The sequence below is a fragment of the Pezoporus occidentalis genome, unplaced genomic scaffold, assembly GCF_034315485.1.
Source record: "Pezoporus occidentalis ecotype Australia unplaced genomic scaffold, CSIRO_AGI_Poc_V1 ctg31, whole genome shotgun sequence".
Classification (NCBI taxonomy): domain Eukaryota; kingdom Metazoa; phylum Chordata; class Aves; order Psittaciformes; family Psittacidae; genus Pezoporus; species Pezoporus occidentalis.
Genome location: NW_026915052.1, coordinates 5,983,980 through 6,010,494, shown reverse-complemented (window position 1 = coordinate 6,010,494; position 26,515 = coordinate 5,983,980). Strand labels below are relative to the sequence as shown.

At 44.9% G+C, this 26,515-nt stretch overlaps 1 protein-coding gene and 2 long non-coding RNA genes across 13 annotated transcripts in view; 1 reads left to right on the top strand and 2 right to left on the bottom strand.

Annotated features, from left to right (window-relative positions):
- The window catches only part of CEP170B (centrosomal protein 170B), a 58,491-nt gene extending 54,887 nt beyond the window's left edge, over positions 1-3,604 (bottom strand). For 7 of the 11 annotated variants that reach the window (XM_062628100.1, XM_062628103.1, XM_062628107.1 and 4 more), the window contains exons 1-2: positions 2,919-3,192; positions 1,859-1,994 (exon numbers count right to left, since the gene is read on the bottom strand). In XM_062628100.1, coding sequence (XP_062484084.1) covers positions 1,859-1,963 — 105 coding nt within the window. In that variant the 5' untranslated portion in view covers positions 1,964-1,994; positions 2,919-3,192. Of the gene's footprint in view, positions 1-1,858; positions 1,995-2,770; positions 2,867-2,918; positions 3,193-3,508 lie in introns of those variants that run through there. The other 4 variants (XM_062628104.1, XM_062628108.1, XM_062628102.1 and 1 more) reach the window with 3 other exon arrangements.
- On the top strand, positions 3,277-8,145 carry LOC134168427 (uncharacterized). Its single transcript, XR_009966540.1, has 2 exons — positions 3,277-3,347; positions 4,534-8,145. It is a non-coding gene; the product is annotated as an uncharacterized LOC134168427 (long non-coding RNA).
- A 1,600-nt stretch (positions 8,146-9,745) lies between these two features.
- Positions 9,746-18,534, bottom strand: LOC134168423 (uncharacterized). The gene is made up of 4 exons (XR_009966538.1): positions 17,994-18,534; positions 16,729-16,910; positions 13,094-13,209; positions 9,746-9,831 (listed from the first exon to the last, which is right to left on the bottom strand). It is a non-coding gene; the product is annotated as an uncharacterized LOC134168423 (long non-coding RNA).
- Between the last annotated feature and the right edge of the window lie 7,981 nt (positions 18,535-26,515).

Genomic DNA, 26,515 nt, shown 5'->3' with positions numbered 1-26,515 from the left:
GTACCACAGAAATACTCCAGGTGCAAACACTGTCACTAGAGCTCTGTCCATCTGTTGTGATAATTGCCCTGCTTCTTACGCTTTCCCCAAGAGAAATGGTTGTGCCAGTCTGCACAATGATTTTATGACATGGACAGTCACAGCAGGAAAAAGTCTATTTTTAGATCTCGTCCTCTATCTGCTCACACACCATTTTGCTCCGGTATCAAGTCTCCGCTCACAATCTCTCTTCCACATTTACTATAGTCATCTCATTTGTAGTCTGGAAAACATCTCTATAAGCAAATGGCTAGACAAATAATGTGCTATGCTGTTCAAATTAAGAATTTATATGTGATCCTAGAAAAAGCTTTTTTACTGGAGATAGTAAACTAATATGCTTATAAAGGGTCACATGTAACTCACCCTATGAGCATAAACAGCTGGCTTTTACAGGCAATCTAGAGCCTTCCTCTGGTGAAATAATGAAACTGTATATGTTTACCCCAAGTTGCAAGAGAACACAGCAATCAGGTTCCTGAGCTGCCAAATGCAGACTTACAGAAAATATCAGGACATTTTTAATGTCTCACCTTTACATGTCTCACCAGTCAGACACGTAGAAGCATGAAATAAAAGTGTGATTCATGGGAAAGCCCAAATAAACAATCTGCTGCTGAACAGGAGTATGCTTCAGGCTCTACCACCGCAGTACACCTATGCCATTCACTGCCAGCTAACAGAGCAGTACCAACACTGCAAACACTTCTTCTGCAGATGGTAATACATTATTACAGCTAGACAACACCTTGCTTCCAAGTACACCTCGTACAAGAACTCATACCCCCTGAACAAACCTACTGTTAATACATCACACAAAATCCCTGTAGTAAGTACAAACATAGCCTGCTTGGCAGTACATCAACAAAGCATTTAGGCCATACCTGTGATCAGATTAGCAGTGGAAATTATGAGGAGGGAGTCCCTCCTGTGCAGGCAGCTTCCTAATTTTGCCACCAACCAAAAGGCGTATTTACCACCTTTGTAAAGGGGCAAACAGGGGTCATGCAAGTACAATCAAATTTTTTTTTTCCCCCATGGCATGGGTCTTGCAGAAACGCCAAATTAATTTCAAGCTTCTACAAATTCCTGAGCTCAAGTGCTCCCATCAAAAGCTCTTTGCAAGATTCCAGCTCCATTTTTTTGGAGTGACATCTATTACATTATGCTGTCAAGCATCAGACCACAGTCAACACCTGAGATATGCTGAATGAGGTCCAGCAGAGACACATGCTGGTATGGAAAGTACTAACAGAAGCTGCAAGTTTGCCCGAGTAACACAATTACTTTGGGAAGAGGTCACCACCTTACTCACCCCACCAAAAGAGCTAGTTTCTCTACTAAACATCAGGATTTCCCACCATAATAAAAAAAAAAAAAACCCTAAATGAGAAATACAAGCACTGACAATTTAACCAAACTTAAAGGGAAAAATAAGCAAACTACCCCCATTCAAATGAAGCATTCTAGTAAACAGTGGATATATTAAAAACTACAAAAAAACAGCAGCGTAATTGCAGATCAGGACAGAATGGTATGTCTTGGCCTACTAGTTCTAGTAGCATCAACATAGTTAACCTATTTGATTAATCTCCCACCACTACGGCTCCTATCCATCTGATGACATGGTAATTTGAACCTCACTTGCACTTTCACAAATATGGGAAGTCTTCATGGGAACTGCAGACTCAACATAAAAAAGGAAGTTCCTTTTAAAAGATGTCATTTCAGGAAAACACACAACACCTACACATACCCAGCAATACACTGACGTCTACTGCATCATCTGAAGAAATAACAACAAAAAAAGCCATATTACCTGGAGCATCAGTTCACAGTCATCTCTGCCAACAAATATCATCTCCCGAGGGAGCCGATGGCGAATGCCAGTGCTGCTCACCAAGAACCACGAAGTCACACTCATTTTGGCGCTTGACACTTAATCTTTATACATCCTAAACACAAAAAAATGTAACAAACAGTGAGCTATTAATGAAGCGTCGACGTACACCAGTGCATAGCTGCAGTTCCCAAATTTCCCTACACCACAGGACCCAGCACTGACACTTGCACTTTGTGTTCATGTCTTAAATTTCTTGCGGCAATCAGCAGTTGTTAAGTGTGTGCCAGGATCTGCTGCCCATGTGCCACATGCAGGAGCTCTGCAGCCCTGAAAATATTCCCACAGCACATAAGACTCAGGATCTGAAGAAAGAGTTGTTTAAAAAGTGAAACATGCAGCTGAATCCAATCAATGAAATGATCAAATATGCTGGGGAAGAAAAAAAAAAAAAAGACCTCTTTTCCAGAACATTTCCTTGTCGCTAGCACTGTGCACACAGATCACAGCTTGAGCTTCCACCATCATCAAAGATCTGGCCCAGCACATCAGTAAGGTGATATAACCAGGCTCCTGTAACCTTTCACAGTACACTCATAGGCGCGGTTACACCAGCGCTGGGAGGAGAATAGCCTCCTTATTGCTCATCCCACTTCCACACTGATGTAAATCGGGAGCCCACAGATCCTTCCTTCCTACCTCCCTCCCTCCTTCACTGCTTGAGCTGGTCCAAGCACCAACCCCCGGACAGGAAACATGGGCTGCAATTCCCATCGGAGGGTTTTGGTAGCATTGCCCCTCTTTGCCCCGCAACACGCAGAAGAACGAGCAGCTGTAACCTGCCCGGGCAGCAGCGGCGGGCAGAGCTTATCAGAACTCTCCCAGCCACACCTGTTTGTTGTGGCTGCTACAGCCCGGCTGCAGGCAGCCAGCTCCCGTGGCCTCGCCTCCTCCCTCTTCCACAACATTGCCTTTTCCTCTCCCTGGCTGGAGGAAAATGGAGTGTCACACATCAGGCTCTCGCCTTCCCCTCACCCACCTCCCTAGATCCAAGCTGCATTCCTAAATGCACCGAGGGAAAATCTCCATTTTATCTGGGCTGCGCGGCGCTCCACGGCCTGACTGCCCGCCTTCCCCTCCGCAGCAGCCCCGGGCAGGCGCAGGTGACACCAGCCGGGAGGCCGACTGACCTCCCCCGGCAAGGCGCAGGCCTGGAGGAATGAGAAGAGCCCGCTCTGGGAGCCGGCGGTACGGGCTTCCGTGCCCGTGTCACGACTTGCGAGCGGCCCCGACACACCGCTCCCGCCGCCCGGCCGTGCCGGGGAAACACCGCCTACCCCGACAAAGCGCCCGGGGGACGGGAATCGGGAGCCACCGGCTGAGCCCCGTGGCCGCTTCGCACCGCCCCGAGCCGAGCTGCAGGGGCCGGTTCCGTCCCCTGCCGGGCCCCGCTCGCTGCTGACGGGAGGTAAGGGAAGAGAGGAAGGGCGAGGAGCCGGAAGCGCCTAGGGGCCGCGGCGAGCCAGGTGTGGCGCGGAATCCCCATCCCCCCCCGCCACCGTCGGGCGACCGCGGCCCTTCATCTGCCGGGGCCCGGCTCCCCTTTCAGACCCCCTCCCGTCCCCCTACCTGCTGCGGCCTCGGCGCGGTGGCAGGCCGGGCGCCGCGCCCCGCCAGCCGGCTCTGCCTGCCCCGCGGGCCGCTCCCGGCGCCCGCCCCGCCCCCGCGCGGCAGGTTCCCGACGTCAGGAGGCGGCTCCAGCCGCTGGGCCCGGCCGCTGCCCCAACGCCCCCTTCACCGCGGCCCTGCGCCGCCCAACGCGGCTCCGGCGGTGCCCCATGCTGGCCCTCCCTGAGCGGCAGGTGTGGCAGCGCCCGACCGGGTTCGTGGTTCGACACCCCTCATCGCAGGCTTTTCGGGAGGCTCTCCGAACACAACTGTCCCTGACCTCGGGAGGCCTTACAGGCAAGCTCCCCGTCGTGGGGCAGGAGATGCTGCTGCTGTTAGGCACTGGACCTAGCCCCGGCGCTAGCCTCTTCTCCTACTCGCCACTGGGCTTCAGGAAGTAGCTTGACATCCATCTCCACTTATACCCCTCAGGTCCTCTTGCAGGGCAGTACCTAAAGGCAGTCAACAGGACTGAATTATCTCGAGGACCTGGCTTTGGACTAGGAGCCTGAAATAGGTGCTGTGAAAAGATGTGCCATTTTATGGGTTCTATTTACATGTAGGTAACCAGAAAACCTCTGAAGTGCAGAGAGCAATGACCGCTTTTTCCCATCGGGAGAAAGACTGAGTGTTATGGTAATGGATACAACTATTTGCTGATGCAAGAACTTTTTCAAGAGAGCTTTCAGCGCATGCAGAAGTCAGTGGAAATGGAAAGAAGCAGGAGCTTTGCGTTGGCTCTCTTGTTCCAGCTGTCATGGACTGCTAACAAAATACTATAGGAAGACAGCAAGTTCATATAGATATTTCCCCAGGCCCATACTGCAGCTGGAAAGGTGCCTTTGCATTTGTATGCTGTACATTCAGTGTTGAATAGAATTTCTCAGTCACCTGCAGGAGCTTGCTTTTGTGTCTTCAGTACTCTTATTTAGAATTTTGGCTCAGGATATAGCCTTAATGAAGTCTGATGTCATTTGAAACCAGAGGTCCAGTATGCCACTCACTGGGGACAGTCCATCACTCCGCGGGCTCACTTCTGGACTACAGTCTTACTGGAAAGCTGAGGAACCAAGGATGGTGTATTCAGCAAGCTGCAGCAGACTGAGGGAAGGAGGGAAGGAAAACAGCATTTCTTCTTTTGCCTCCTCTTTCTGAAGAGCAGTAGGACTTTGTTATTATTTAAATAATAGTGTTAATTCCTTCTTTAATAAACATTTGACTTGTTCCTGGCAAATACATCATGCTCCAGGGTGATTTCAAGGTGTCATTATCTTCAAAGGCTTCAAAGCTGGCTGAGGCTGCAGCATCCGTGTTTTATTGGTATCTCCCTGGAGCCGAGCACCACACCCTTGCAGCATGCCATGTCCCTTGGATGCCAGGCAGGAGGAAGGAATGAGCAGCCACCACTTCCGGGGCACTTTGAGGGCTTTTGCATTGTGCACTGCCATGAAGTAGTAGAAATACTTTTTAAGTAAAAAAGGACTTCACCCTTATTTGCCAGATAGTCCTGTCATTGAGTGATGGTTTATTATTGATTGAACTGACCTATAGCTTAAGTTTTAATAAATAGTATTCATTTACTTACTTTTTTCTGAGCAACACCTAGTCACTGGAGAGGCTGCCCTATAAGCCAATCTGTAGAGCATCTCAATACCGGTGAGAAGAAGTAGGATAATTTACTTCTTTATACAAGCCTGCCATCTAGGCAAATCTTTATTATGAGTTACTATAAAAAGGTTACTGTTTGCTTTAGTCTCTCCTTAAGCCCGTTTTTACCATTCAATTATACATGTGTATTTAACTGAGCAGTCACTTGCTATGTATAAAGAAGAAAAATCGTTCCTGTTCCTACCACATCTTCTGATCCGATTGAAGATGCAGGTTAGGCCAATACTCTGGGCCACGCTGAATGTTGCATTACAGCCTATTTATTTTATTCCAGTGATCTAAAAGGAATAAAAATGAGTGTTTCCTTCTTCTCTCTCCTCACCCCTCCCAGTATACTGTGAGAGCATCAGGGGCTACAGTATAGCCTGATGCTACATTGTCATCTTTAAGTCCCAGACAGAGAATATGCCTGTGGGAAACAGCAGCTGTACTTCAGTTTTTACTTTTCTTTTCCTATTGGAACAAACCCTTTTGGCAGCAACTGCAATCTTTGGGCTGCTCAAAAACACAGGCTGACCAAGCACACAGTTGCTTTTGAAAATACAATATTATAGAAGTGTCTTAAAATCATCTCTTCTCACTGGGAGAGGGGAAGACCTGGGAAAGGCCTCAAGAAGCTGAGCGCAGCAGCAGCAGCACAATGCTGCTCATGTTAAGTCTGTGACAGAAGGTGCTTATCATGCAAATCGCTCTACATTCATCTGCAGTGCTGTCACCTTCAAGTACAAAGGACATGGCCACAGCTGTATTAACCTGCATGACCCAGGTGGCAGGAGTTTCACTGTACTGTACATTGTACAAATGCAGAGTAAGGATCAGTCCCTGTCATGAAATACCATATTCCCAGCAAGCAAGGAGATTGAAGGTGTGATGCAGAAGAATAACAGCAGGTCACAGGGGTATAGGAAATCCAGATTTCCTGTATCCAGAACTGTTGTCCCTGCCCATGGCAAGGGGGTTGGAACTAGATGATCCTAAGGTCCTTTCCAACCCTAACTATTCTATGATACTATAAATCAAGTCATCTGCTCTACTGAAATACCTTTTTTCTGACAGCCTGAATCCATAGCCATCACAACTTGGAGTAGAATCGCTTTGGATCCCTGCTTTAAAACAAAAATCCCACCATCCCCAGAGGAGCTGAACTAAATCAAGCTCTTTGTGCCAGGCTCTGATGTAAGAGAGGTTTTTGACAGAGTTCCCAAACATGAACAATCTTGCAGCATCTTGCTGCAGAGCAGACTTCTGTTCCAGACTGATCATAGCCTGATCCAGATATCCCCTGCGGCTTCCCCCTGAAAGGCAGTTTTCCCTGTGCATGGACTAAGGGAAAGAAATCTCTTTGGTTATTGCTTACATATTGACATGATAAGTAACTTATAAGTAAAGATGTGCAGGACTGCTAGGTGAGCTCTCCCCAGTTAACCCATCACAGGCTGGCTGAAATCCAATATGCACAGCTGCATGTACATATATTAACAGGCACGTGTGCAGCTCATGAATTCCTGGCTTTGCATCAAAGAGGCTGTAGAAGTAGTCATCAGGCACTGTTCCCCAAGATTATTTCATTTGTTCTTTGCTAATGTACTTTTAGATGCATCGGGAGAGGTTTACAAGTAGGCCGCACAGGATTTCTTAACCCCCTTCTTCACTTGGACAGATTTTGCTCCCTGGTGATGACTTTCTTTCCCAGAAAGCCAAAATTGCAGCCAGGCCAGTTCTTCGGGCCTTGCTGCAGGGAACTGTGCACTCCTGGCTTGTGCCTGCAGTGCTCTCACTTTGGATCAGGATTTCTGCCTTGATTTTTAATGGGAGCAGGAAAGATCTGTGGACTTTTGCAAGGTCTGCAGGTCTGAACATGTGTCCTTTTTACAGCTAATGGGCTTGTTGGCTGCCAACAGAAAGTGCAGGATCAAGCCCTTTCCTATAGAGCCTGAGACCAAACCTTTTCATCACTGGTTCTGGGTATCAGCACAAGCTGGATCATCATAAAATGCCGATAATCCCCCTTTTGGATATTGTTATTTTTAAATGCTGTTTTGCAAATCTTTCCCTTAACTGCTTGTTTATTTCTTGTTGGTTGATTGATTTTTAAATGACTAGGTAATTGTCAAGAACATGGGTATTTATCTTAATTTTAGCTATGCTGATGTAACAACATCACTGAACTGAGTTTGGACCAGCAAAAGCAATCTGCCCCTCCTCTCTGTCTAAGCATCAATCTTTTGCTTTGCCTGATATCTCAGTCGTGCTGTTTGCCAACATTCCCATCTCCTGTAGAGCTGGGAACAGGCCCCAACCCTGCCTAGTCAACTGGAAAACAATAAGACCATTCATGTGCATGGTTATTCACTGGCATAAATGTTTGCAGAGGTACAGTCTGACTGGGACAGGCCCCTGTCATTTGGATGGTTCTAGAAGATGGCTTTTTACAATACTAGTATTTTTAACCCATTTATTAGCTAGCTATAGGGACAGATTAGCTGGAGCAAGGTAGCATTGCTCCAAACAGCTTCAGTTTGGCATCCTTGGTTTGTACCAGCTGGAGAATTTTTCCTGTATTTTTCTTTTTTTTACCCACAACATAGTGCTATGCATCAACATGAAATTTAATTTTACTACTGTGGAATTCACTGAAATAAAACCCTGTATGTGTTAACATTTCTGTTCAGAATTTGCAATATGGGCCTTCTCCAATCATCTTCTTTCATTCCTGTGCTATGCCACATAAATTACTTTCTTTTTGTTATGTAGCTGAAATCATAGAGCTGTTTTTAATTTATGATGCTCATAACTCTGGGGGAGCAAGAGGAAATATCAGTGCAATAAAAGAGTGAAGCTGGTGTACTGTGAACATTGCCAGAATGTCTCTTCTAGGATTTGTGTGATATAAAATTTTGCTGAAAGAATGAAAGCATATGCTTAACTGATCTAATTTTTGGCATTTTTAATTAGTAAAAGCTCAGCAATGATGATGTCATGGAGTCTGATGAGATTAGGTCAGATGATACATGGTTGTATGGTATGGCATCTTAAATAGGAATCACCTTATGGCAAGTTAAAACTGTTTCAGTATCACATTTAAAGAAATAGCTTCTTAGGGAAAGTTGGTTGGTTTCATAAGAGAAGCAGCAGGGTTTTGAGGACTCCTGTGTTGGAGAATGGGAACAATGGGCAGCTTCAGATTGTCTCCATTTCAGGGTTTTTTTCCCTCTTATTCATTCAATTGATTTTTGTGTATGTGCGTATTACATATGAGAAAGGTTGCAAGCCTGTTTAAACAGAAAAATTACTTCACCTGGCCTGGAGAATCCAATGGCAACATGTATGGCCAGAGGGCTGTGCTTTGCCCTCCAAACCATGAGTAAATTGTTTCTCCTGTTCCTCTGTTGTTATTATACTGCTAAGTTAGGAATAATTGGTTGAATACCAGAGGTGCAAGATTTCCTTAAGCAGTTTTGCTCCAGTAACCACCTCTTTTCCTTTCTTTCCCCTAGTACTCTGCTCATACACTTGCACATTTTCAGACCCAGCCCAAGGTTTGTTTTGAGAGTATATTCATTGTAGACTCTGTTCCATGCAGCTGATCCACTGTTAACCTGTGTGAAGGGTCTTCTTGCTCACTGATACATAAACTGCACAAAGCTGCTCCTTGCCTGAGAGACTTATTTAGACAAGACTTAGAGACTTCACAACCAGTGAATGATAATTCATGAAAAAGAAGACACTTCTCTATATTTTGATCACATTAATATGTTTTACTGGAAATGCAAGACTGCTGAAATTTCTTAGCTGGCCTTATAAATAAGGAAAATAAATAAAGGAGATTTTAGGTTACCACAGACAGTTGCATCATTAGAGGATTCATTTCTATTGTCTCTGTAGCCAAGTGTTTGCTATACTGACTGGTACTAGATCATACTGTTCCAGTTTCACGAAAATGTCAGTTCTGCTTGAAACTATCTTTTTGTTTTCTTGCATTCTATTGCTTTATAATTTTTGCCTGCAAGATTAAAAGCTTTGATGAAATATTTAACAGATACATTAAAAAAAATTGCATAGTTTCATTTAAACTGAAGGATATATCTACAGTAATATCCAATGTATTGGCAAAGGCCTCACAGGAAGAGAAAATTCATAATTTGCTGGCCTGCAGGGAATAATTTATTAAATCCCCTGGAGATTCACCTGTTTTCTGCCCTGTGAAGTTAAAACTGTATTTCACAGTCTTGACCTTCAGTGATTCTCTTTTTTCACTTGAAAACGGTGAAGAACGTTATGAATATGGATGAAAAGGTCAGCAGTGTCAGGACAAGACAGTCTGCTTCTATAGGGTCAACTGCAGGGGCAACTTTAGTAATTTAGAGCATACAAGCTATCAGTTGGAGATTTATATGCTTGCCAGTCATTTTATAAGAACTCATTAGAGCAATATTTATTTCTTTGAGGAAAACAGCTGGATTAGCAGCACCATAGGAGAAGACCAGTATTTTCAAGTTGTAGTGGATTCATTACATGCCAATTCTTAAAAGCTTCAGGATACTTTGGGATAATCTTCTTTAGTCAGCAGGTGCATGAACTCCCATGTGTTCCACATTCATTACATTGTCTTAAAACTCTGCAAAATATGCGTGTTAGCTAACTGCACATATGTGCTTGAGGCTGTCCTTCTCACTACAGATTTTAGAAGAGAAAGCTCCATTTGTTCCAGGTAAGTAGAGCAATCCCTACTGAAAAAATCTCTTAGGTACGCTGGGCACAGATCATAGTCATTTCAACACTCCTGGCAAGTCTCATGTGGCAGGGTATTTCCATGCTGATGAAATTAACTCCTGAAAATGAGTTGTGGGTAGGTGAGATAATTGGCTGAGGAAGGCAAAGTGACATCTGAAGAAAAGCCAGAGGTACCACAGTGTTAGTAACCTGCCAATATGAAGCATACTTCCTACACACACAGGCTGCTTTGTTTAAATTGTCCAGAAGAGACTCAGAACACCTCTCACCTCCACTAAGTTTCACTACCTTGCAGTATTTTTTGAGATGAATAAAATTCTGTCCCCTTTCAATACATATACCTATAGGATGGATGCCTGCTGGGAGATAACTGCCTTTGTTAATAATCAGCTTCAGTGTCTGGGGATGAGCTGCATTTTCTGCAGGAAAAGCTTTAGCAAAAACAACTCTGAACTGGCTGCATCTGGCCACTGCAGACAGAAGGACCATGTTGTAGTTCACTGACCAGATCTAATATCAGAGCTTGTAGGAGCTTTCAGAGGAGGGTCCAAGTCATCAACTTTGACTGATACCTCTCCTTTCCCTGGGGCACAGATCTGTGCAGGCTTTCTCTTTTTCAAAGACTTGCTTTCCGAGGCACTAGTTCCAGAGAAAAAAGGAGGCTGATAACACCAGCAAGCAGTATCTCTAGGAAACTGCAGCACCAGTCACTGTTGGTCATATATGCCCAGCAGCTGAGCACTTAGGGATGAGAAGGGGTTACACTACTAAATCTCACTAAGGAGCTGTAGCCATTCTTTTTATTTCTCACTGGGACTTGCAGAATAGGTTCTGCATCACATCATAGGGCAGGTGATGTGTTCTTCACAGCACATTACCACCTCACTCATGTCTAGCTTCATTTTGCCTTTGCCACTAGTTGCTACAGGTCAAACATCTTTCGGGATCTTGAAAAAACATCCTAGAGCTTTGTACCCACTCACCACGAGTTAACTTTAAATACAGAAAAGTTAATTAGCACTGTACTTTATCTTAATATTCATTCTCTATGGTTGTTTTCTCCACACTACATTAGATATTTCTGAGTATTGGGCCTGCATATACATCAGCTCGAACACCTAGTGGAGAACAGAGGAGCCAGCACAGCAGAGAGGTGCCATGAAGAGGTTCTCCAAATGGTGTGGTTGAGACTGGACAGTCAGGAAAAAGCAAGTTTGAAAGAAAATGCAAGGAGAGCAAGAAAAAGCTGAGGACTGTAAACCTAGGTGTTGTACAAGACTGAGAGGTAGCAACAGCAAGTGGGATATAAGAGTTGTCCCACTTTGCAGCTATTTTCCCTCCTGTCATATTTGGTGCCCATGTAGATTGCAAGTGTTTTGAATCAGGGACTGTCTTCAATGTTTTTTTCGTACTATGCATTCAGCTTCTCAGCACTCCTCTAATACAAATAATCATTCACCAGAAGCTGGTCAGAAAAAAAGAAACTGAGTGACATCTTTTAGTCAAATGATCGTATTTATAACAAGTCATCTTATTAACATAAGGAGAAGATGAATAGGAAATTCTCCAGTGTGTAGTTTAACTGATCTTATGATCCATTGTCAGCCATAAGCTGATTTCTCAGGACACATCTGGACAAGGAGAGGAGCTGAGGTTAACCTCAAGCACTCTGTGGAGAGCTCACTGTTCCTTTTCACAGTGAATTCAGCAAACTTTATGCAAATATCTTTTGCAAGTATTTGAAGGTAGGAAAAAATGTAATACAATACTGTCCTGGTGGCACAAAAGGACTTTTGAAATCTCCAGTTAATACCTGAAAGCATTTTGAACACTGCCTAGTGCATTGGCCAATTATTTGCCAGGTTTCTTTTTTCCATCCTGCAGGATAAAGTCATGCAGAAGTATGGCTTAGGCTTCCTTGCCCCTACAGATCTGCCTTTCCAAATGGAAGTGGGCACAATAGCTTTCAGAAAGGTGACATTTCTGCTTTGAAAAAAAAAAAACAACCAAAAACCACACACAAACCCACCCAAAATAGCTACCTTTTAAAATACGCTTTTTCTTTTCCCTTAGAGAAAAAAGGGGATGAGAGCAACTGTATCATTCCTAGTGCACCACAGAGCCCCACACACAGTGAATAGGAGGAGAGGCACTGTGCTGGTGCAGCCGGGGTACTCCCACTGCCAGAACCCTCAAGCAGCAGGAGCACAGCCGCCTCCCTGCTGCCCCACTCACAGCAACACGAAGCTTGGGCCCAAGAGAGCCCAGTAAGAGAGAAGTCTACCTGATGCAACACAACCCATGTGAAGCAATGTCGATACCTTCAGAGCCTTAACCACAAGATCAGGTCATAGATCATAGATATTCACAGTGGCAGCAATGATGTCATTGGCCATTGAGCATGTCCTCATGGTGCATTTTCATAACTGTGCCGTTTCTGCACTGTGCCATCAGAGTTAAGTCATTTTCTTCTGTTTCTGAGCTACAGCTGGTTAATTTTTTACATTAGAAGCACTTAAAGCGGATGGTGCATAGAAACCAGCTTTTAAAAACATTATATGAAAGATGCCTGCTGTTGTAAGATAAATTTAAGAACACAATTGACTTAAGAAAAGTACCGTGCTGCCTTTCAGACTAATTTAAAACTTGAATTGCAGCCATTTTTACCTTTAACAAAATCGATAAGACCGTCTGCTGTGTTAGCCATTGCCCATTTTAATCTTTGAAGTTGTTTTGGCAGTCGGTAGGAAAAGATCCCAACATCTGGGAGGCTGAGTTCAACCCTGAATATCCCTTAGGATTTCAGTGGGATTTTCATATTGCTGCAGTCTTGAACAATCAGGTCCTAAATCAGTCACAAGTACATTAACTAGAACAGGGCAATAAGCTGGCATTTGGCTCTAGTTTATGTTTGAAATGATGCTCGCTTCAAAAGCATTTTCATGACTAGATGGAAACAGTAAATTTGTTGATGATGATGTGAAATGGACTGAGGTGTTCAATAAATATTTTTGTTCTGAATTTGGAAACAAGAATCATGCACTGATGTCATAAGGACAATGCACTTTCCATCCCATTAGTAACCAAGGAGGCTATTAAACAGCATTGCTAGAGATAAACAGTATTACCTTAACAGGTCCAGACAACTCACAACTCACAACTGAAACTCATCCTCACAACTGAAATGAATTGTCTCAGGAGATCTCTGACGCACTACCACTTAATCTTCTATGAAAATGTTTTAGAGGACTGAAGAAATGCTGCATTTTTGGTAAATAATAAAAAAAATATAAAAAAAATCACTAGGGTAATGTAAGTAATTCTAAGCCAGTCAGCTTAGCAATGCTGGGCAAAGTAATGAAATGCTAGTATAGAAGTCAGCAAATAAAGAATGTCAGTGAAATAATCAATAAGATTTACAGGGAAAAGGTCTTGTGAAAGAAACCTGATTTTCTCTTTACCTTAAATTATTGGTTTGGTTGATAACAGATACTAAAAAGATGTAAGATATTTGCCTTTTGTACATCACTTGATTGTTTGCAGTACTATCATAAATTACCACAATAACTAATAACACTCAAGTACCAGATAAGTGAATTAAGAACTGACGAACTGGCAAGTCTTAAGTAAAATACAGACTTTGGTGAGGACTCAGCAAGAAACAGAGGGTCCTGATGTTTGCTGGAAGGACCACTCGGCAACCCAGCCGCAGTCCAGGAGGTTCCTCCAGTGTATGGATGATAACTTCCTCCTGCAAATGGTGGATGAGCCGACCAGGAGAGGAGCGCTGCTGGATCTCATCCTCACTAACAAGGAGGGTCTGGTTGAAGCAGTAAGGGTAGAGGGCTGCCTTGGTTGCAGCGACCACGAGATGGTGAAGTTCAGGATCTTGTGTGGTAGGACTGGTAGAATACCAAGTAGAATTGCAACCCTGGACTTTAGCAGGGCAAACTTTGGCCTTTTCAAGCAATTGCTAGGGGAAATCCCATGGGCAAGGCTGCTTGAAGGAAAAGGGGCCCAAGATAGTTGGTTGACATTCAAGGACTGCTTTTTCCGTGCTCAAGATCGGAGCATCCCGACACGTAGGAAGTCAAGGAAGAGGGCCAAGAGACCTGTGTGGCTAAATAGGGAATTGCTGGGTATGCTCAAGTGGAAGAGGAGAGTTTACAGGTCATGGAAGGAGGGGCTGGCCACTTGGGAGGAATATAAGGCTGCTGCTAGGGGATGTAGGAAGGCAGCTAGGAGGACTAAGGCTTCCTTAGAATTAAACCTGGCAAGAAGGGTCAAGGACAGCAAAAAGAGCTTTTTCAAGTACATGGCAGACAAAACTAACACCAGAGGCAATGTAGGCCCACTGATGAATGGGATGGGTGCCCTGGTGACAGAAGATGCAGAGATGGCAGAGTTACTGAATGCCTTCTTTGTCTCTGTCTACTCTGCTGCAGGCAGTCCTGAAGAGCCCTATACCCCTGAGACCTTAGATGAAGTCAGGTCGACGGAGCGACTTGCCTTAGTCGATGAGGAATGGGTTAGAGATCAGTTGAGCAATCTGGACGTCCATAAATCCATGGGTCCAGATGGGATGCACCCGCGGGTGCTGAGGGAACTGGCGGAAGTCATTGCTAGACCACTCTCCATCATCTTTACCAAGTCCTGGGAAACGGGAGAGGTGCCTGAGGACTGGAGGAAGGCAAATGTCACTCCGGTCTTCAAAAAGGGCAAGAAGGAGGACCCGGGTAACTATAGACCGGTCAGCCTCACCTCCATCCCTGGGAAAGTGATGGAACACCTTATCCTTGGTGCCATCTTAAGGCATATCAAGGATAAGAGGGTTATGAGGGGCAGTCAACATGGCTTCACCAGGGGGAAATCATGTTTGATCAATCTCTTAGCCTTTTATGAGGAAATAACACGGTGGATGGATGATGGCAGAGCGGTGGATGTGGTCTACCTTGACTTCAGCAAAGCATTTGATACAGTCTCCCACAGCATCCTCACGGCTAAATTGAGGAAGTGTGGACTGGATGACCAGGTAGTGAGGTGGACTGCGAACTGGCTGAAGGAGAGAAGCCAGAGAGTTGTAGTCTATGGGGCTGAGTCTAGCTGGAGGCCTGTAACTAGTGGAGTGCCTCAAGGGTCAGTACTGGGACCGGTATTATTTAATATATTCATCAATGATTTAGATGAGGGAATTGAGTGTACTATCAGCAAGTTTGCTGATGACACTAAGCTGGGAGGAGTGGCTGACACGCCAGAAGGCTGTGCTGCCATCCAGCGAGACCTGGACAGGCTGGAGAGTTGGGCAGGGAATAACGGGATGAAATATAACAAGGGAAAGTGTAGAGTCCTGCATCTGGGCAGGAACAACCCCAGGTTCCAGTATAGGTTGGGGAACGACCTGCTAGAGAGCAGTGTAGGGGAGAGGGACCTGGGGTTCCTAGTGGACGACAGGATGACCATGAGCCAACACTGTGCCCTTGTGGCTAAGAAGGCCAATGGCATCCTGGGATGTATTAGAAGGGCGGTGGTTAGTAGGTCGAGAGAGGTCCTCCTTCCCCTCTACTCTGCCCTGGTGAGACCCCATCTGGAATATTGTGTCCAGTTCTGGGCCCCTCAGTTCAAGAAGGACAGGGAGCTGCTGGAGAGAGTCCAGCGCAGGGCAACCAAGATGATTAAGGGAGTGGAGCATCTCCCTTATGAGGAAAGACTGAGGGAGCTGGGTCTCTATAGTTTAGAGAAGAGGAGACTGAGGGGTGACCTTATAAGTGTCTATAAATATATAAAGGGGGAGTGTCACGAGGATGGAGCCAGGCTCTACTCAGTGGCAAACAATGATAGGACAAGGGGTAATGGGTACAAACTGGAACACAAGAGGTTCCACTTAAACTTGAGAAGAAACTTCTTCTCAGTGAGGGTGACGGAACACTGGAACAGGCTGCCCAGGGAGGTTGTGGAGTCTCCTTCCCTGGAGACATTCAAAGCCCGCCTGGACGCATTCCTGTGTAACATTATCTAGGTGTTCCTGCTCTGGCAGGGGGATTGGACTAGATGATCTTTTGAGGTCCCTTCCAATCTCCAGCATACTGTGATACTGTGTGATACTGTGATACTGCAGCCAACATCGCCTTGCTGCTTTTTCTAAGGTGAGTGGTTTGTGCACTTTGTGTAAAACTGACTCCAATTAAGAAATGGGGATGTCACGGTTTGCAGGCATGCCACCTGGAGCTGGTTTTGTACCACTGCCTCCTCTGCAACTGGCTATGAAAATTCATGATCATGTAACTGAGCTGCAGCTGGTCCTTCCACGTTCCCAAAGTCCAGAGCATGTGCAGGGTAGCAGCTCAGCCCTGGGCCCTCTCTCCCAGAAGGGAGAGTGGAAGAAGGGACAAGTGATGTTCCGACATAGAAGAAAGTTGATCTGAATGACTCCACTTAGGCACCTGTCCAGAGTCCCACATCCCCCTCTGGCCCTCTCAGATCAGGAGATCACCTGCTGGGTGGAGATGGGCCCTTTCCTCTCATGCACTGCTCCTGAAAGCCTCCCAGTCCTGTGTGCCATGGTCCAGCTTCATGAACACACTGGAGCACAAGAGACTCAGCATTTGGGATTCTGGTTTTCAGTTACCAAAGCAGTCATGCTGGGAGTATTTAGCACAGCTGAGCAGTTTGTGTGTGCTCTGATGGCTTTTGCTAGACAGTGTAAAAGTAAAAAGCCAAGAAGTAAATGTGGAGATTTTAACATACATAAACAGCAAGATGGAACATCCCTGAGAACTTACATGTTAAATTCCTCTTCTGGGGAAAAAGAAGGGCAGGAGAGGTTTTGTAGTAATAGATCTCTCAAAATCTATTTATGTTAGCAGAGGGTCTGACCACGTGCATTTATTCTGCTCTGTGTAATTACTGCTTTTGCCTCCTGGTAATTGTTTTACTATCCATGAAGGATTAAAAAGCCATTAACCTGGAAGAGAAAAAGAAAAAAGCAGGGACATGTGAGAAAGACTTTGAACAACAAATTCATTCACCAGTTAGAAACAAAGGTGCATGTTAAGAAGATTAATTAATAAAAAGTCTGTCTCAAGGCAACTTCTGCTTACTACTAATGGATACCATGAAAATTCATAAATTCACTGCTCCCGACAAGAGAATTTGCTGACTGCTGTGTGGGACTGCACCTTCCTGCTCCTTTGCAATGGAAATGTAAGGGATGGCCAGAAAAGCCCCTCATTCAAGCAAAGGGGTAAACTCCTGCTGACTACAGCAAGGCAAGTTTTTACACTCTGTGTCCTTGTCTGTCAGGGACACACATCCCCCCTGCTCAGGGAAAGGTTTAAACTGCAGCCTTTGCTATTCGAAGGGAAACTTAAAGCTCTTGACCTAAAATTAGCCCTGCCAGCTGCGTTTCGGGCAGCACACCAGCTTTTTCTTTGCTCTTGATGTGGGGCAGGAATGTCCAGACTACAAAGGTCTCCGATGCCCTGGGGACCTGCTCCCATTGCGGGCAGACACGCACAGGGAGAGCAGGGGGGAGATGGCATGTGATGAGCAAGAGACCCAAGAGCTCACCATGCTCTGGGAAGCTAGAGCTTCCCTGGGAGTGGCTGTACCCATCAGGCAAGGGGCCATGTACGCAGCAGTGCCTCTGGCCACAGCTAAAGTAAATTCGTGGAGTAAATGCAAAAATACCCACTACCTTTGGCATGGCCCAGCTGCCAGCCATTCACAGCCCAGGGGCTTCCTGAGGCATGTGTGGTTTCCCTCTGCTAAACAGCCTTCTGCCCAGCCTCTCCCTGAACTCAGGATAACTTTTATCCTTTGCAATATAATATTGCACTAAAGAGACGGAACACTGGCCATGTTTCGCCTTCCTTTACCAGGCTACAGTGGGCTCCCCAGTATCAGTGGAGGCAGAGTGGATTTAGGACACTCATATTCTAAAGGTTCAGTGGATTTGAAGGCTGTTATATATCAGCTTGCACTGAGTTTTCCTTCAGGTCTTCATACAGTCACTATGATTTTTTGGCTCTAAGCACTAGTGATTCACCTGAATTGAGTCATGCACAAGGCAATGCGGCTCTGGAAGGCTTCCCACTGCAATTGCTGTGGTCAGCAAGTCCATGAGGTGAGTACAAAGGATCTTGCAACTGAAAAGCCTTCTAGGGAAAAGGAGAGGCTTAAAAGAAGTTGAGCAGTCACCTGCACTGATCACAACCATAGAGTTTATAAATCAAGTTTAGCTCCTTTGCTGGAGAAAAGCAGCTTCTGGATATCTAAGACTTGAAGGGAGTGGCATAGATAGAAGATTAGGTCTGGGGGCCAGTGCTGCGTGTTGGGAAGGTAGGATGGATTTCCACAAAAATGACAGAAGCCAAGGAGCCAGAGAATAATAGAGGAGTGACTCCAGAGCCCACCCTCCTGCAGCAGGCATAGGGCAAATAACATAGGCTGGAGGGATGGGTAAACCCCGGTTAGAAAGGTGGAAGACAGAGATACCAAGAAGGCAGCAGAGGCAGCACCACCTCAATATCTAAGGAGAAAACTGGCAGTCAGTGCTGCAGGTGACATTACTACTTAAAACAAAGAGTTGAAGGAAATACAGCATTCACCAGCACCTGGGGTCCAATGACTGGCAGCTAAACTGCTGCTCTTTTCAGTAGGGAGTGATAGAACATAGCAGGGCATTACAAGACTATACAGGAGATTGGATAAACAACTCCAGCAAAACCTCCCCTCACCACTGTTACGCAGCAGCTCTAGTATCTTGATCAAGTATTAGGAAGAGGCTTTCTACTCACCAAATGACACATCATTTGGCCCTATCTGTGTCTCTTCATGATACACATTTTTTAAATGCTTCTACTATCCATACTGTCATACTGAAGCCACTGTGTGCTATCAAGGTAGGATTGCAATAGGTTACACAGAGGATACAGGATCAGAGCAGTGCAGGAGGTAAGCAATTGCAAGTCCATGGGCAAATACTCACACACGCACTCCCAATGCACAGAACCACCCCAGCTGCAGATGGGAGGTCATCAGTCCACAAAACTTAGCAACCTGCAATTCAGGTAGCATCCTGAACAGGCAAAATCCAGAGTGGCCTTGGTGATATGAACATTTCTGGTTTGATTTTCAAGATCTGTGCTGCTTTAACCTGTTTATCTTCTGTATAGTTCTCTGACCTGATGTCCTGGGTTCAGCAGTAGCAGTCATTTTTCCCCTTCTTGGTAGCTGGTGCAGTGCAATGTTTTGACTTTCATCTCGGGAACGGAGCTGATAACAAGCGATGTTTTGGTTTGGCCAAGGACTTTGTGAGCCTCATGCTCTGCCAGGGAGGAGGGAAGCTGGGAGGAAGCAGAGACAGGACACCTGACCCAAACTGACCAAAGAGGTATTCCATACCACAGCACGTCATGCCCAGGATGTAACTGGGAGTTAGCATTTCTGGTTTGATTTTCGGCTGGTGGTGAGATGATGTATTCTCTTCCCTTGTTATTTCCTTTATCATTATTATCATTGGTGGTAGCTGCTGTGTTACACCTGTTTATGTTCTTCAACCCGTGGGAGTGTTCCCGTCCCTCCGGGAGCAGGGGGAGGGCAAGAAAGGGGGGGGAAGTGAGCGAACGAATTACCTGACTGGGTTTAAACCACGACACCTGATTAAATCACAAGTCAGCAAAAGAGGTAAGCTCAAAATGATGGTGCATGCCCAGCAGTTCTCTTTAAGGTATTATAATAGAATACTTCCAGTTGGAAAGAATCTACAATGATTATCTAGTCCAACTGCAATATTTGCCTATGAAAAGCTATGCATGTTCTCTCCAGAGTCACCTGCCTTGCCCAGTAGGTACTCCCAGTACCTCCTTGTAGATTAGGCTTTACTCAGTTAGTTGTAGTTTTATATTCTCTTACTTGCAGTTTCATTACAAGAAGAGTTTATTTTAAAACTTGACATGCCAAGCACATGACTTAGATTGAATTTACTTAAGTTCTTTGATGCCAGTGAAGATGGCTTTCTGGGAAATCCTGCTTTATTGTGGCTTGAAATGGTGTAAAAGTCGACAGGGACCTGAAGCCTGAGGTGTAAGGACTGGGCCATATTCAGTTGCTCTGGGTTCATCCACATGCTCTTTCACTCCTTCACAATCAGAGGATCATGGAAGCCTTTTGAGGAAGAGCTTCACTGTGAGGGTGATTGACCATTGGAATAGAGTGTCCAGAGAGCCTGTGGAGTCTCCTTCCCTGGAGATATTCAAGAGCCATCTACACATAGTCCTGAGCAGTGTGCTTTAGGTTTTAGCAGGCAATGAGCCTGCTTGAGCAGAGAGGGTGGACTAGTTCACCCCCAGTGGTTCCTTTCAACCTCAACCATTCTGTGATTTAGGTTGGAAAAGACCCTTAAGGTCAGAGCCTGCTCTGAAGGCTCAGGCAATGAGAAATGGAAGGCAAGGGAGCATAGGTGGCAACTTGGCCTTCTCCATTTGATTATATGTCAGTGTCTGACTGAGGAAGGTGGGTCAAGTGTGGAAGAGAGGCAGCCATGAAGACCAAGATCCTGCCACATCTCACTGTATTGTTGAAACACAGCACATTGCTGGAGTTTCTGAAGAGAGTGGGTTGCCAGCATTTCTTTTCCCTTCTAGTCTGTCTTAGAAGTAACTGAAAAGAAACTTGGATTCAGTTCTGGGCTTGAGGCAAAGAGAGGATAGAGGGGGTTAACCAAAATGACTATGCCTTAAAACAAATATTACTAAGTGAAAATGGGTTTATGAGAGGAAGTTAGCAATAGCACTGCCAACCTCACCTGTAAAAGGTATTATGTCAACTTGTGGTTTCAGTCCTCTCTGAGATATGTAATAGGCTGCGAACTTGTTCTTTTGTTATTTGATCAGATCAAGAGATATTGATAAATAGGAAATCGTTTGGAGAGTGTCTAAATGAAATAAGGGACTTTAGGACTCCCTCATATAGTGGACTCTCCAAGTTCCTGCTTATGCTGTGATTCTTTCAGCTGTTTCAACACTAATTTCGTACAGTGCAGCACATGAATACCACCATGATTGGCTTTAAATACAAATACATAAATATTCGTATATACTAGTGTGCGCTTAGTTGAAAGGAAATCTCAACTGTAAAGAACCTTTGAGAATGTGAATTCTTTTTTTTTTTTTTTGAAAGCTAAATAAACTTGCTCTAATGCAGCCCACCAGTATAAGGCTGGCTTACCCCTGCCTAACCATCTTCCCTTCCAAAAATAAATGAAAGAATTATATTGAAAACTGTGCCTGAATGAAGGAGGGAGGTGGGTGAGGAATTACCTCTCATGTTGATACCAGTACAATTAAAGGGGTAGAAATAGAAACAGAAATTGCTTCTGCACCTGAATGACTGTGTCTGGGATGTGATACAGGGGTAAAACAGGAGCAGGGAATGCCTTAAAATGATCCTTTGAAGGCCATTCTTGCTGTGGGATACACAGATGGTAGTTCCTTTCAGAGCACTCACTCAAAATTGTCTTATTTGGCTTTCTTACTGCTCAGTATTTCATGTTCCTCCCTTGAAAAACAAATCCTCTCAAATGTCAGGTCCTTTTCCCTTCCCCATTTCTCCTTTTTTAGCATGGAGTTCCTTAGGTGTATTATAACGCTTAGCTACCTCCCAGGTTGAGCCTGGTCCTCTGTTAACCTCAGGCAACTACATCACAACACCCCGCATATATGCAGATCAGACTCTACCTTGAACATCACTCTAGGCTGCTCTTCCTAATACTCATCCCCACAAGGGCGGCCGAAACTCTGTTACTACTCCATGAGCTCAGGCTCACAGCAACTGAATTTTATCCCTTTCTCTTACTGTCTCTGTCTGTGCCCCACTGGGATGTACCAGCTCCCCTGTACTGGCGATGGTTTTCCAGTCTCCTTGAAGAGCTGCTCCAGCAGCTACCCTGAGGTGTTCTTTACTACTCACATTGCCCTGGCCAATTCCTTACCCTTCCAACACTCCTACTAATTTCCATCTTAATACATAGCTTCCCAAATGGCACTTTATCAACTGCTCAGAGACTCAAAGGGAGTAATGCACGGATACAGTAGCTCTTGTCTGGAAGATCAGTTCTCTTATCAAAGAAAGCTAACAGGTCAGGCTGACATGGTTGACTTTGGGTAAACTCTGTTGCATGTTATCTCATTTTCTATTTGCTTCCACATGGGTAAGTGCCCATCCCTTCAAAGTTTCTTTCAAAGACTTTCATCCCACCAAGGTGAGATTAATCTAATCTGTGGCTGTCCTGGTCTCACCCTTACTCTCTACTTGTTTTAGGTTTGCATAAAAATGGAGTGTGTCACTTGTCCTAATATTTGTGCTTCTCCAAATCAGAGGCTGCCTTCCTTTCCTGCAGAGGTTTTCAGCAGTGTTTTGCCTCAGGCTTTTAGCAGACACCAGCAACAACCAAAAAATCCTGCAACCACCCTGATAACAGGATGGTTTCAGTACTTAATGGGGGCCTGCACTTAATGGGGAGGGACTCTTTATCAGGGGATGTAGAGACTGGATAAAGTTTTAAACTGAAAGAGGGTAGATTTAGATTAGATATTAGGCAGAAGTTCTTCCCTGTGAGGGTGGTGAGGCACTGACAAAGGTTGCCCAGAGAAGCTGTGGCTGCCCTATCTCTGGCAGTGTTCAAGGCCACATTGGATGGGGCTTTGAGCAACCTGGTCTAGTGAAAGGAGTTTGTGACAATGGCAGGGGTGTTGGAACTGGATGAGCTTTAAAGTCCCTTCCAACTCAAACCATTCTGTGATTCTATGAACATATGCATACACAGAGCCAGACTTGCAGTAGACTTTCTGCAAAAGGAGGTGGCAAGTGGAAACTAAGTCTGTGCCGAGACTTTACTGGCAAGGGGTATTTTGCTAGCTGAGGAAAGCCAAAATGCTAATGTGCAGTGAGATGCAGAAGAAAGTATGGCATAATTTCTCCTGTCCAGACATTGGGAGGTAATATATCGTCACTGGCCACATGTCCACTTACTTGTAATATTTATAAAGATTCCCATTGTCTTGTAGCTGAGTCTCAGGATAACAGGTTTGTTCCCTTCTGAGGCATGGAAATTAGCCTTTTTTTCCTATTTTAAGGGAGAAAAAAGAAGGCATGGGGACAAGATTTGTGTCATGTAATATCATACTAGCATAAATACACAGAATAGCTATTTTAAAATTTTTAGCTGCAATCTTCATTATGCACCATTTTTCACAGTGCAGTGAAAATTGCTTACTGTTACCAAAAATATAAAGTAGGTTTCCTGGCAAGAGAAAAAAAATCCCACAACCCCAAAGATGGTTTCACTTACCTTTTCTAATTAGCAAAATACTTTTATAGTCAAAGCACACCCCTTACAGACATTACTGTAATCTGTAAGCACAAAATATGCATTTTAATTAATTTTAAGGTGTTTTTTTGCAACAGATCTTCCATATTCAATATACCCAACCACATCAATGCATTTAACATTATGAAATGGTTGGCTTTCAGTTTTGCTCAGAGTTTTAGAGATGCGAGCTACTCAACCATCCCATAGAAAGCACTGTGGGCTTTTCAGTGCTATTAACACCTCCTGAAACCAGCCTTGAAAGGATGCAAGCACTTACTGCCTGTGTTTGCATTTACTTCCTTAGCTAGCATCTTGTGCTGCTTTTTACCATGAACTTCACGCAAGCCTTTTGATCCTTTGCCCGGATAATACAGTTTTTCGTTAAGGCATCCTGACAGAGGATGTTTAAGTATTACCTCAAATGCACACTAGAGGATGCTCATGGGTCATCAGTGAGAGACAAATTGCTTCCTTCTACTCAATTTGCAGCGCTTCAAGGCTCAGGAATTGTTTCAAGGTGTATCCAAGGCTTAAACGGCGTTTCAAGGCTTAGAAAGGTAAGAAGAAAACGTTCACGTAGGGACAAAAGTGTAATGTAAATGACAAAGTAGTGACAAAAACTACTCCCCCTTTCTTTTGCAATGCTATTACTGCTCAATATACATTTAAAATGTGCAGGCAGGCAAGCAGGGACTTAGACAAACCCAGTAGTTTGGGGTTGAGGGCAGATGGTTAAATCACCTATTCATTATACTTTACACAGGACATAATTTTGACAAAGAATATGGAGCAAATATCAGATAGAGGACATTTCTAAATCCTCAAGTGCTGTAGCCATTATGAGAAACAACAAAGAAGGAAAGGAGGCAATTTGGGGCTGCTGTGCATTTCTGCAGTGCTGTGGAGAAGCACACACCCCACTGCAGCACTGATCTCCCACTGGGCAGCAGCTCCAAGGGCTCAGTGAAAATCCATTTCAGGGGCTCTCCGCACTCAGACTGCTGGGTGCAAGCGGGTGCTCCGTCATCCCCACCACTTTTGAGGTATAGTGGGGGCATTTCTGGGTCCTTTTCTGGGTCCAAAACACCCTCATACAACAGCCTGGAGCACAGAGGCCAGCAGAAAGTTTAAGCACACCCTGAAGGCACCTGAGTGCTCCCACTGATTCAAGATTATAGCTACATGTATAATCCAGGCACACAGCAGTGCCTTCTCTCCCACTGGTAATCAGGGATCTTCTGCAGAGATTTGTGTTGCACCCAGAGCTTGTTTATATCAGCAATAGCGTCTCTCTCTGCTGTGGGTTTATTTTGCTACTTTGAAAGACTTTCTCTAAAAGCACCCATTTCAGCAAACAGGATGAAACCCGTTGTGGCACACTGGAACAAATCCCATGTAACAAAACACCTGGATGCAAATTTAGACTGTCAAGTTAGATTTAAACTAATAACAAACAAAAGGATTTAAAATGAAGGGCTTGCAAGTTTCAGGGGGAGTTGGAAAACCCAGGGGGGATTTTTTGGGTGTTTTTTTTAAAAACGGTTCTGGCACTCTCAAAACAAAAGAGAAAGGAAAACCCACTGTAAAAAGCCACATTCATTTCAACATGAGGTGACTAAAGGATGTTGTGTCCGTCATAACCACACTAAAACTCTGGCTCAGGTGGCTCTTCAGGGCCCAATGCCTCTGAGGCTACAGCCAGGAGAAACCTTTCCCAGTAGCAAGGCTTGCTCCAGCCTTCAGCCTTTTCATGCAGAAAAACTTTCTGTGCTTGGCCACTGTCTGAAGGGAAGGTAGATTTCAGCCTCTGCCACAGTACAAAGTCACCCATCAGCTGGAGTGATGGAAGAAGCTACCAATGCCTCTGATGCCCACAGACAAAACCATCAAGCCCAACCCATAGTATGGCCCCAAGGAGAAAGGTAATAGAAACTGTACCACTGCTGAAACTTCTCTGGTGGGGAAGTTCGTGCTATTGGGTGAACTAGTAGTAGAGAAACCAATTATAAAAGCAAATTAACAGTGCTACTGGTAGTCGTGACACTCACCTAGGACTACAGGTTGCAATTCAAGACCTTGCTGCAGCCCAGAGAGCATCCTAATCCCTCAAACTGAAGCTGAAACTCCTGCTCTGAACTTCAGACCCCTTGCTCAAATTTGAACCTTTTTCCTCAGAAAATCTGTTTTTCATATAAATCTCCAGATACCCTTTCCTCTCCCAAAGATGTGCAAAATTTTTGGCCTAAGCAGCTCCATGTGTAACAAATCCCAAAGGCTAATTGTGTGGAAAAGCTTTTCCTTTCATCAGGTTTAGATTTTCTGCCTTTTAGAGTTGACTGCACCCTTTTCCTTGCATCATGGGAAAGCAATGTTTAATGCACAGAGCTGGAAAGAGCCCAAGACCACCGAGCCGTTGTGTGAAGACCAGCAGGCTGCCAGCAGCTTTAAACAACTGTTGATCACCACCACCAAATTCCAAACAGATTACCAAAACAGGCCAAGGCCAAACCCCTATTTCTAGGCTATAAAAACAGATTCTTCCAACTGTTGTTACGGTGAGGAATTCAGCTTGTTTGCAGATGACAGGAGGAGCGGAGCTGTCAATCGCTGGCAGAACACCCAAGGCTTGGGAAGTTGTACCTTTCTCCTTTATTTTGCCTAGGTAGTTGCTAACATTGCAAGAAGCTTTTCAGAAGAAAATGCCAAATCAATCCTCTCTTATTTTGAAAAGAAGCAGTAGTTACTCTGACTTTCCTCAGCAGCATCTCTATGATGTCTTTGCAATGTGAAGAGGTTTCCTCCTCCCTCCTCAACTTCATTTTGTCCTTCCAAGCATCTGCTTGGGAACAGCCAGACCAAAGGATGAAGGGAAAAGCTGGCAGTGCCCCTGCTTTGCTCTTGCTAAGGAGCAGCAGCAGCTCTGGACAGAATTTGGTTCAAGCCCACCAGCCTGCTCTGGTCTGAATGGCTTCAGGTCCATCTCTCACAGGGTATGAAGCTGGGATAGCAACACAACAGTCAACTTCCAACCACATAAACCTGTGGGCAGCAGCTGAAGGACCATGGATGTGGCTACAACCATAGCAAGGGGAGTCCAGGCCCTGTCACCCTTTCCTGCTGCCACCTCCTAATAAGTGCTCGACCCTCAGCCTACAGCAGAGGTGGTCTCCAGGGATGGGACAGGGTGGAGCACACCC